Below are 12,862 nucleotides of genomic sequence, written 5' to 3' on the forward strand. Positions count from 1 at the left end.
CAAGTGAGACAAAATACTAATGGCAATAATAATATGGCAAGAGTACTCTAGCACAGATTACATCCAAGTAAAAGATTATTTAGCTGGATGAAGCCAAGCAAATAAATGCATTAGTTGAATATAGTTCCTTCCTAGACCATGGAGATCATTCTTAAATTTCAGAATTGTCCAGCTGAGTTTTTAGCAGTTCTTAGACCAAATTTCCTAACACAGTCCAGCTGTTTTACATTGCTCTGGTTATGTAAAGCAGCTGTAAACCTGTCTTAATCAAGCAGTTGTACAGCTGGTTTGCATCGTTGGCTATTCCAGGGAACAAGGCCTTTAATTTTAAAACAAATTAAAAATTATTTGCTTGATTATTAGTTTTTAAAATGCCTCATTAGCCAAAACAACAGGTACAAATTAATATATTGAACTCAATTTAGCAGCATCCAGGAAAAAATTTGATTCAGCTACCATATGTATAAAAACTTCCTATTCACTAAAAAGCTTAAACTGCGGATCAGTTCCGTATCAGAATTATGATAATGGAAATATTTCAATCACCAAAGACTCTCTTCTGAGATGATTTACATTCTACAAAGACAAGATTTTGAACACAACGGCATACAGAACTTGCACAGTGAAAAGGCTTACAAACAAATACAGGTATGTTAAAATTAAAAAAGGGCAGATGAACACAAAAAAAAGTTGCAGTCTCTTTAGATTCTACAAAAAACAAAATACTAATCCATCGTCTAAGAACTGGGAAATGTCTGAACAAGTCCCCCATAAAGACAAAAGCAAATTTTCAGGCACTTTCTATATAAAGGCAGACACTTAGAGAAAACAAAACTTAGGTAAAAACCAAGTTTTGCAAACTTAAAAGCAAATAACATGTGGCAGGGACTAATTTTTTAAGGTGTATGGGCCAAAAAGTTTTGTCTTTCAGCAGCAGCCACATTCCTGAGCTTTATTAGTCTTTTCCTTCCAAAAAATGCCTCTGGTTATTAGATGTCTTCCTTTCTGCTTTTGTCCTTTTATATTCGAAGTAGCGATAACACAAGAGCACTGCTCAATGGTTATGCATATGTTCAGTGACTACTGGTACGTAACCATACAATACTAGCATTGCTACGAGACACATAGGAACTCAATGACATATGAAGGGCATTATCTGCTAGGAATTTACTGAATTTTAAGGAAAGAACAATAGCAACCAAAGATTATAATCTCACTCGCTATTAAGTTGCCAATGTGAAATATATACGGTAGCAAAGTTTTGCGGCATTCAGGGAGCTACAGTCGTATTTTACACTCAAGGTCCATTTCCTCTCTGTCTGGTAATTAAATATGAAGCACACAGAGTTTATGATTTGTGAAGACTTCCTGTCACAAAAAGCTAAGGTGCTAATATCTCCAAAAAAAAGCCATTGATAAACTGTTTTCAAAATCTTTTATACTAACAATCTCAACAATCATCCCTCTCATCTCTCTCTTTTGGATAGTTTTACTGATATGAGAAATGCGGGAATCGCCTTTAAATTCAGTAATTTATAGCAGCCCTCATTGCTGTTCTCACTATGGCAGAGAACAACTGCATGTGTTGTTTCAGTGCCTTTAACACTGTTCATCATCAGACCTTCAGCAGGAACAATAACAATTTTAAATTATATTTCTTTTCATCTCCTTGAATGAATCTGAGGATACAACTGGGTAAGCATTCTGTTGTTTTCCTCCAGTTCTTATACACAGTGTGAGAAATCTACTCTGTCACCTCTCTTCTTCCACGTTATCTATAAAACCTGTAAGACAGTCAGTCCACATTATAGTGCCATTGCTACATATAACCAGTCTGTACTCCAGAATCTATCTTACTAGCCCAGCTGATGCAGTTGTCCATCGTAAGAAACATTTTCGCAAAAATGAGGCTTGGATAAGACCTGGTTGCCTGAACCTCATTTAAAGTAAGGCAGAGGCATCTGCCTGGAGGAAGCAACCAGATGAGACTGATTATTTTTGACCCTTTAACTGAGGAAGCATATTGAAGTTTCTAATATTATTATAAACCGTATCTTTTTAAAAGTTTGTAAAGCAGTAGTAGATAGGATTTTTCTAACCATACAATGCTAAGGATCTAGAGAAATGACAGCCTTAAAGCATGGGTATAACCAAAATTCTCCATGTTTTTCCACCTCCAGATTGAATTACAGCAATATATTTTGCACAAAATTACTTTTACAAATCACTGTCACTGTCTCATCCAGAATATAATGGCCCTGTATTCACCTACCAGCGCTAGACTGGATTCCCATTCATTTCAGTGAAACTCAAGTTTTGAAACTTATGAGCCTTCCCTTCGTGTTATATTCTGCCAGTTACAATCAGATCCGATGTTGCTAGGGCTTACACACAATGTTTTCAGTCATGGCTCTTAAAACTTCCTTACTTGGCCAAAGAGAGCCAAGTTTCATGACTTTCATCATATGCTGCAAAACCTATTTACTCCATCAGGCTTTTGCTAAAGGAGTAGATTATACTGCAGGCTCCCCAAAGTGTGCCAGGTACCTTTCAACCAATAAAATATGTTTCCTTAGCCTGAAATGCTTAATCTGCAAATGAATTCTATATGGCGAGAGCCCAAGTGATTTTAAACAAATAGGAAATAAGAAGGGAACAGTTACAAATACAAGGTTTTCTAATTTTTTTGACACATCTCTTAAAGTTCCAAAGGTACCTTACCTTCTATTAACATTTAAATATCAAGCCTCTGGGATGTTTTAACTGTTATTAATAGCACAGCTTAGATTTTGTAATAAAATTTGTGTGTGGTGCTTATCTGCATGCAGTGCCTCAAATTTCATGCTAGGCATATAAAATAATTACAAAGGAAAAAATTCTGAAATCCTCTATTAGAATGATCACAGCTTTCCAAGGTGGGCAAGTTCTAAGTGATTGCAATAGGCCATTAGTGGCCATAGCTTTGGAATGCAAATTTAATTCTGGAGACAGAATATCAGACTAGTGAATTTTTCAGACTCTTCCTAGGACACAAAGTCAACTGTACTGTTAATTAGTCTATCCAACAGAATCTGCTGCATATTAATGAATTCTGTGAAGAGTATTTTAATTTCAATAGTTGAAATGCGTTAACAGTCGCTATCTCTTCTAGACCATTGCCACCATGTTTTGGATTTTCTCATGTCATTGATCTGTATTCATAACTAGAATTTCAGCTCTGACAATAACAAGGGTGCATACTGCTTTAAAACACGTAACAGAACTGCCACCTGCCATTCCAGAAATCTCTCTCCTTTTTAAGGAAATATTTCTTATTGACTGAAACTATATATTTCTGTTAAGGAATTAGAAGATTTTGATTGCAATTCTTTTCATTATTGCTCTTTTACCCATGCCCTCTATATAAAATAGACAAGCCTTTCAGAGGAAAAGTTAAATGGCAAGAAGGACACAAGCACACAATTTTTAAAGGAAATAGAAAAAGAAAGGATACAAACTCAAAAAACGAATGCAGCATTTTAATTTATCAACCCTCTATAACACTACCACTAGTAATAGCAAATGCCCATACCCTCACTGTTTCTGCAGAAAAAATAGAATCTCATAATGAATAACAGTATATAACATAAAATGTTAAGTCACACTGTTACTGCCAAAGCAATACCTCTGAACATTACGAGCAGAAGAAACTGCCCAAAGACAAAATTCTGCTTTGTACAGAAGAGTTACAGGATTGGCTCAGGCAACCTGAACCTTTGGCCTGATTTACACAACCCCTGAACGAGTTAGAACTGTCCTAATTCATAACATTGCTGTATCATTCCTCAGGGACAAAATACATATTGAAAGATCAGCATAAAATGAATCAGAGCTCACTGACACCAACATATATACCCTCTATGCCAAGACAAGGGTCAAAAGATAAAGGATCTGGCTCTGCCAGACTTTCATTAGCTACAAGTTCCTTTCCACAGGGAAATTTCCCATCAGGCAATTATCATCAGATTTTTTGTATCGTGCAAAAAGGTCAGCCTACGATTTAATGAAGAAATTTTTAAAAGAAGCAAGCACCAGTGACAAGAAGTTTAAAAATTACAATGGTGCTAATACAACCAGAAGAAGGAAATTAATACAGCTACTTGGATTTTAATTATCATACATAACAACTATTTAATGAAGGCTAAAAATTCACTTTTACATTCATTCTTCATGTTTTAGCAGAAAATATTAAGACTTGGAGCAAACATTCATCTACAACTCACATTCACTCATTTTTAAGGAAAAAGTCTTATTTGAAAGTTTCTAAATATTACAAGCAAGGTAATATTAAAAAAATAACAAGACTCTTTAAACAGAAATTGAATCAACTCACAAGTAGCTCAAAAATACTGTTAGAAATATACTCTATGTTCCTTTCGCATAAACTCACTCATATTACTACCTTCCCCAAAAGTGCAATTCAGAATCTATAAATAATTTAGGTCCCAATTCTAATCCTGCTTAAATGACATATGTGACTAGTCCAATAATATCAACAAATCTTCTAACGTACTCAAGAACACGCAGGGAACTGTGAGACTAGCAAATAGATAAATGCACCTTCTGGAGACAGATGTAAATGAAGCTCCCGTAAGAACACAGAACGGGCCCACTTACAAATCCACATATTCATAATAATAAACTGAGTAGCTGCTGCATGTGATCCAAAGCTGGGAGGTACGCATTCTAATTGGTCAGGTCATGCTCAAGTCTTAAATTATTTCCATTTTCTCTTCCTACATGTAGCTAACAAAAATTCACAGTACCTGTTTTTCTGCTGCTGCTATACAAAATGTACTAAGATAGCTGGGACAATGCTGAAGTAAAAGGGTCAGAACCGGAAACCAAAGCCTGTAAATGTGGACATTTGTAATTAGGTTTAAGATGTTTAGCTGATAAACGTAAGTTATCTGTCATTCTGCTTGTCATTGTTCAACAGAGGTATAGCTATGCATTCTGAACTGAACATAATTTCCTTGATAAAACCTATATAAATGTCCACATACAAACATCTAAATAGGTTTTCATGCACCTCATTGTCTTCTGTCACTTTAGACTTTTCAGCTTTAAAAGAAAAAAAAAAAATCACAAATACACCTTAATGCATAAAGCAAGCCAAAGTCAGCTTAAGCTTTGCTTCAGTTTCCTTCAGACATAGGGTTAATTATCTTGTAACTTGAACATAACTGTTCATAGAAATATCTTTTCCACTGGCAGAATCACAGAACAGCTGAGGCTGGAAGGAACCTCTAGAGATCATCTAGTCCAACCTCCCAGCTTAAAGCAGGGTCAGCTAGAGCAGGCTGCCCAGGACTACATCCAGTCAGGTTTTGAGCATGTCCAAGGATGAAGATTGCCCACAGTTTCTCTAGGCAACTTGTTCCAGTGTCCACCCACCCCCACAGCAAAAAAAAAAAAAAAAATTTACTTTTAGATACTCCTACCTAAGTCTCAAAAGCAGCAGCACCTCTACAGCAACATGTGAGCTACAAAAATACTTGAGATGAAGTCCTCAAAAACAGCATTCTGACATCTGGAACAGCTTGAGCACTATAAAAATTGAAGTCAATTCCTGGCTCCTTAAGTCATCATACCACAAGAGAATATTACAACAATAACAAAACTGTTCTGAGGACTTGCACTATGGAAAACTGTCCCCACATATCCCCTTCCTTAAAGATTCTTCACAGATGTTTACCACAGACTGAAGCGATACTAAAAGAAACTTCCAAACTTGTTTTAGAGCACAGAGAGCAATTTGTTGGATTGTTCTAAGCCATCCCTACAATTCTGAATTCCCAAGTTACAAGAGATGGGTTTTTAACAGCCTTTTCAAAGTCCAATGTTTTAAAATAACATTATTATATTATGCAAGTATCTTGATAATATCAGCAAGAGAGAAGAGTCCTAGATGTTGCTTAAAGACCAAATTAAAACAGTTTTTAATCTGTCACTCTGCAGGTTTTATAAAGTGTTCTGTCAACTGCAGGGTGCATTTTGGAAAAAAGCTTTAAAATTACACTACGTAGCTAAACATAACCATTTGGGTTTTTATAGAGAAATCCTACATAAGAAACATGTTTCCAGGCAAGCAACTCCAGTGGACAAAGGGATGGAAGTGGAAAAAGCTGGTGGAAGACTGTTGAATGCATACCATCATCTTCTTTGTTTTCCAGTGGAACGCTCCATGCAATTAGGTTCCTTGCTGTACGTCCCTCTTCTGCAACTATTTTCCTCACTTTGTCATGGCTATTAGAGCGTTGGAAAGAAGCCTGAAAACAAGCAATACAGGGATGTAATATAAATATAAAACATATTTTTTTGTTTTGATATGTTAATTTCATCCAATAAGTTAAACCATCCAAAGTAGGGTGCGCGGGTACTGTATTTTCCTCAAATATCCGAAACAGGTGTACATACTCATTTTCACAACCATTTCTGTGCAAGATAAGCAGACTGATTCAGCAACATGACATAAGAGTTACTACCCAGCCTTCAGGATGGGTATGTCTACACCACACATTTTTAACCTCCATTTAATTGATTGTCAATGTTGCTAGAGCATCACAGTAGACTTCACAAACATTTTAGTTACCTTGTGTTAATTAGAACTAATTATCCAAGATAAAAGCTGCATGAGACCAAAATACATGTGTTAGCTGATTGGAGAGAGCCTGGAGAAAGGCACGAGATTTATCGGAACCATCTGAAATGTATAAAAAATCTACCCCTCTTTCACTGAGAAGACAAGAACCTAGAAAGTATTTCCTGGCAACTAAAGTTAGCTGTTATTACTAGAAAGCGGCAGCTGTTCAAAGGCAGAATGAGAGATGCTGAGGATAAACCTCGTTTACCTAACAGACATATTTCTTTGCACTTGCAAAATACACCATCGCAAGACATTTGAAACCAAATCTATTAAGAAATATTTGTATCAACTGACAGATGTCAATTAGATAAAATCTTGCCTCTTCTACAGTATATCAAGTTATTCAATTATTCAAAATAATTTGAAACAAAGCCAAACTATACACTGCAATGATAAATTTATGTACCATGATAGCACAAAACTGCTGACCAAGTTGTCTTTAAACACTGACAAACTTAACCACAAAGAAGTTACATAAATCTAAGTATTATTTTAGGCAAGAAGAGACTGATTTTCTGTAGCAACAATCAGAAGATGCATTTTTGCTCTTTTCGTTCTTACCATCATATGACTCAAGCCTGCAACCACTTTGTTTTAGAGTACTAGTACAACATCAGAAAGAAAATACAGTAAAAATGAATACAGCAGATGAGTGGCTATAATTTATTAAGGTGGTAGGAAACGCAACACAAACCAGAAACTGCTTTTACTTCAGTGCTTATACAATAATATTTAACTTAGGTTTCTCTCATCCAGATGTCCTCAATTGCTTGTTTCAAAGCTGCAGTGTGCCATCTAGTGCTCCACAGACCCACCTAGAGATATCACCATGTAACACAACGAAAACAAAGAAAAAAATAGCACTGCTAGATAAGTGAACTTTCAGAAAACCTAACGAAATAAATAAAGCAAATTATATATTTTGGCCCAAAGAAACCCAAGCAAAGCACATAAAAAACCAGGATCTGTACTAAACTGGTTCTAGTCTATCCTTATTCCATATCATTAATTGCCTACTCTCGCTAGGAATTTTTAGTATGAGTAACCATTTCTACTGAATCAAGTTTGGTTTGGGTTTTTAATCCCTTGTTGTTTAACAATACACTTTCCATCGTCCATCTAAGGGTTAAACACCCACGAATGTCACATAACTGTTTTAAAATCACTTTTAAACTACTGTATAAACTCCCAATGTAAATACTTGTGGTAGTTTACTTCAGAACAGAGTCAAATAATTTTAACTTAATCGCCTCTAAAATGTGTCTGTCTTAAACTGCAGGAAGAATGTTCAGCCTGCATTTTGCATTAATTTATTCTCAAATCTTCAAAAAAAGACCCAAACGCTCACCTTAGCTGGAAGTAAAGCTATCTATGGCATCCCAAACTGCCAAAAATAAAATAAGTAAACAAACAAATCTTTCCTCATCTATTGCATCTTTTCTTTCAAATCCTCCACCAGCAGACATTGTTCACTCGGCACAATCTACATAAAATTTAACTATGGCTTTCCTACAGCATAAGCCCACTCATTCTTGCCATACACAGAGGACTTGGAAACCATTTGAATTTTTTTCTTTCCTATTATTTTTTTACGCTGTTATGTTCCATGTCATCCTTCATTGGTCTTCCTATCTTCCAGGCTTACCATCCCTATTCCTTTAATCTTTTTTCTCATGTTTTCCAGATCTCAGATTTCAAGTTTTCTGAATCTGAGCACGTACAGTTTTCTCTTCCAGATTGTCTCCGACTGATTCACATCTGTCTTGGAAATACAATGTCCAAAAGCAGATACAAATCCTTCAGTGAAGACTTTCTCAATGCTAAATACTGTGGGCAGGTTATTCACATCTTACAGATGATAATCCCATTTAATCATCTCAAAATGATGCATGGGTTTTTTCTGCAATATGGTATTACCTTTTCATCACTGGTGATTCATAACACATATGTCATGACATATCACACATAAATTAGCACAACTTACACAGCTACAGAACACCACAGCCTGGAAGGAACCCCTGCAGGTTTAGTCCAATCCCCAAGTCCCCGTCCGCTGGTCAGAGCAGACCCAACCCTTCCTATCATATAAGCAGAATTTCTCTTGTTGCACATATGACCTTCTATAATTCCAAGGATCCTTTCTGCACAACTTCTGCCAAGACAGTTGTTTTCCATCCTTATTTCTGGAGATCATTACTCCCATCTAAGTGTAAAACTTTGCATTAGTCCGCACCAAACAGACTTTTTAATTTTTTTTTTTTTTTTTTTTTTTTACAAGCCAGAAATGCTTATAAGGAAAGCAGAATTATCTCAACATGACATTTCCAAGTCCTTTGTATCATGAAACTAGAGCCTGCCTTAAAATTCTAGTCTCCATAATCAGTCAAAAGAAAACAACAAACCCTTAAAGGAGGTCTTAACGGGACAGTTAGCAATAATGAAGTGTAAACTATTGCGCCAAAGGCCATAGTGGGTATCAACACAGTCTTTTCATTTGACTAGACAAGAGCAAGCTTTAATACCCTCCTTCATATGAGTGAAGTGATACTGATACATAGGTTTTTGACCGCTTCCTCAACCTGAATTCCTCCTATTTGCTACTTAACTATCCGAAGAAGTTACCTTCTTCCAAGTGCTGTAGATACTATCATCTGTTAGGGAAAAGGGGTGACTACAAATTTGTTTAGCCTTAAATAGCCGATTTTTCTGATTTAGTCTGTACTGCTTCTTTGAATGGATATGAATATTAAAAGACCTTTTATGAGGATTCTTGTTTTAATGGTGTTCATATATATAAATACATTGCTGTAAACAAAACCACCAGTTTCCTCCATTGCATTCTCAAAGAAAATGACTTCAGCTCTAACCTCAGCTACTTCAAAGAACACCACTCTATTAGTGTAACCAAACTTTACAGTCTTACACTAGAGCACAGGTAGGATGAAAGCAGTTTAAAATGGGAATCAGCTGAAACAAATATCTTAAAGTCCAAAAACCGATATACTACCACAACTAGAAATGATGCAAAAACAGAAGAAATACTCAGACTTCTACAGTAAAATTCATTTTTGAAAGTTTCTCATCATGGTGTCAATAAATTAAATTGATTCAATTCCTAGAATCAATACTTTCAGAGAAGGTACAAATGAACCAATTTATCAGTGAATCCCAACATGAAAATTTAGTTTTTCTTGCAGTAGGAAAAATCCTATCACACTGTTATAGTAGCTGAATGTCTTACCATCATGTTATAGCCTTCTTCCACATCAGCAGGCTCACTTATTACATTTTTGGACGACCCCATTGAGTTTTCATACCTGTGTCAAAATAAATGCAATTAATCATTTTCACTTAAACCAATTCTAAAATTAATTTTAGCTTCTTAGCAGCATTTGTGTCATGGACATCTGATGAACACAGTAAGATTTTCAGAAGATAGTTTCGTTTGTAAAGTGTTTGACTGCTCCTTATTAAAAGTAGCCAAAGGCCCAAGAAGAAAACAAAAAGAGAATGACCCTACAGAAAAATGTATATGTAGTAAGATAGTAAACAGTACAAAGAATATTAAAACTTTAAAACAAATAATTGCATGGACTGCTCTAGAATAGCAAAAGGCAAGCAGAATAATCCTTCCTGTGATACAGGACCAGGCAAGTTAGTTATTAGTTCAAAAAGAAAAATTAATCAGAGACATACCAAGAAATCGGTATCAGATAATTAGTGGTGAAGGAAAATAAAATGGAGAACTTGTTCTCATTTTAAAAAAAAAAAGATGTGATGGTTCCCGTAGAAGTCAACTCTGAGAAAAGGAAGACCATCAGTTTAAACTATGAACGTCATCAGTAGTTTTTAAAATGCAAATACTTATACACCTTATGGCAGTTTTTAAGCGTTTACAGCGAGTGTTCTCAGTAGGTGTGCCTCTCCCTTCCATACATACGGAACCATTGCCACAAATGCAGAAGTGCAAGGGACTAAATATTTACAGGTTTATCAAGACTTTCCAGAAGAGTGATAACAATTCTGAAATAAAATTAAACCCTTGGCTTCAAGGTTGAAATAAATTCTAGCCAGCTACTGATTACAGTGCAAAAACTCTCCTGCAACAGTTCTTATTCTTCTGAAGAATCAGACGTTAGCCAGAAGCTACACACTTCTAAATTGTCAGATATTAGGTAACAGAGCAAGATTAACCTTTAATCAGATCTAAAGTGGGGTTTTGTTGGTCTTTATCCTTAATGATACTGCTTCAAGTGGGCTGTTCCCTTGTTCTCATATTACATCTTGTACTCCTCATAAATTGCTCATTTTTCTACAAGTAAATATCCAAAACCTATGTCAACAAACAGGCAGTTGTTAAGATTTGCACTTGTTTGTATGCTTTAAGACAACCTACCGAGCTTACAAAAACTAAAATGGTCTGCAGCTGGTTGAAGGAAGCTGAGTTTTTGAAAACAAAGTAAGATTGTATTTCAGCATCACTTCAGACATCAGGATAGGCCCAGCATGCGGAGTCTTCAAACACTGAGGTATCTTAGAAAACTGTGCTTTTGCCACCAAATTACCTTGATTATAATTAAGGTGTAATAAAAGCTCATTAAATTGACATATATATTCAAGGAAAAAAACTGAGGGCCCAAATATTTTCCCAGTACTGCAGGGCATTTGGAAGTAATTTAGAAACAAGAATCTGTATTTAGAAAGAAGTGTAGAGAAGGCAAACCCTACCCAAGTACGCTGCAGGACCTCCTGTACTGTCAGCTTTTGAAACCATGATTTCCTCTCTGACAGCGAAGGAAGACCATCAGTTTAAACTATGAACGTCATCAGTAGTTTTTAAAATGCAAATACTTATACACCTTATGGCAGTTTTTAAGCGTTTACAGTGAGTGTTCTGTAGGGAGAGGTGTGCCTCTCCCTTCCATACATACAACTTTCATACCGCAAGAAAGGTGGACCTGTGCAACTCAAAGTAACGGCGAGGTTTACAAGCACAGGCGTCCCCCCTCAGACTGAGCAATTCCAAGTTTTCCTCACAGACTTTGTTCACGACTGCGGACTCGGACAGGAATGACGGAGAACAGACTTATTCGGAAGGGACAGGCCCCGTTCACCGCGAGGCTGAGGCAGGGGCTGCCGCGGGGCACACCCGGGGGCCCCGGAGCCCCGCTCCTCGGCAAGGCGCCCGGCCAAGCTCCCCCACACAGCAAGGCCTAGCCGACACCCACTGGTCCCGCGCGCCGCCACGGGCTTCCCGGTTGCCTGTAGCAACAGCCCTCACTCCCTCACCCGGCCCCGCACTGCGCAGGGCCGGGCCGGGCCGGGCCGGGCCGCGCGGAAAGGCCGAGGGCCCGGAGCTGCCCGCAGCGGCAGTGCTTGGGGGCTCCGCGGGGCGGAGGAGGGGGAGGGCTGGCCCGCCGCCATCTTGCCCCGCCGCCGCGCCCCGCGCCGCCCCGCCGCCGCCGCCGCGCCCCTCCCCCGCGCCGGGGCGCGCGGAGCGGCCACTCACGCTCTCCGCCGCGCCGCGCCGTCCCGCCCGCGCGCGTCCCGCCGCGGTGATGTCATCGCACCCCGCCGCCAGCGGCCGCTCAGCTGCCCGCCCGCCGCCGCCCGCTGCGCTTGTTCCCCCCTTCCCGGCCCGGCCCCGCCAGCCGCGCATGCGCCGCCCGCGCCGGTGAAGGCATTGCCCTCACCTTGCCCAGCCGCCTCCCCCTTGCCGCGCGGGCTGGGGGCTGAGGCGGCCGCGGCGCCTCCGCTTCTGCCCCTGACACAGGGCTGGAAGGGGCTCCCAAACTGCGTACCGGAGGCACCTGCAGCTCCCCGGTCTGTGCCGGGCCGCGTGTCGCTTGGGGCTGGCCTGCCAGCCCTGTGAGAAAGCCCCGAGGTGCCCTCTCTTCGGGCCTCTCGGGCTGACGGGGCTCCTGAGGTGATGGCGGTCGGTCCCTCGGCACTGAGCCCTTTCCTCACTAGTGGGGAGCTGGAAAAAGTAGAAAATCGAGTATGTGCGGGCTAATAAACAACTGTGTACAATACATTGGGTGTATGTGCAGGCAGATAGCAGAACAGGACCTGGTCCTGGGGTTTAACACTGGTGAGGCGCGAGCAGGGTACTGCGTCCAGCTTGGGCACTGTACTTGGAGAAAGATGGGACTCCTGCAGAGGCCAGGCCTTTTC

General features: G+C 39.1%; 1 protein-coding gene across 1 annotated transcript in view; it reads right to left on the reverse strand.

Moving 5' to 3' along the window:
- Positions 1–12,253, reverse strand: part of SCAPER (S-phase cyclin A associated protein in the ER) — a 170,569-nt gene extending 158,316 nt beyond the window's left edge. The window contains exons 1-3 of the mRNA XM_076348457.1: positions 12,198–12,253; positions 9,930–10,005; positions 6,194–6,311 (exon numbers count right to left, since the gene is read on the reverse strand). Of these exons, the coding sequence (XP_076204572.1) occupies positions 6,194–6,311; positions 9,930–10,005; positions 12,198–12,253 (250 nt within the window). The remainder of the gene's footprint in view (positions 1–6,193; positions 6,312–9,929; positions 10,006–12,197) is intronic.
- Positions 12,254–12,862: the final 609 nt, after the last annotated feature.

This window comes from Aptenodytes patagonicus, chromosome 10 (assembly GCF_965638725.1).
Source record: "Aptenodytes patagonicus chromosome 10, bAptPat1.pri.cur, whole genome shotgun sequence".
Classification (NCBI taxonomy): Eukaryota; Metazoa; Chordata; class Aves; order Sphenisciformes; family Spheniscidae; genus Aptenodytes; species Aptenodytes patagonicus.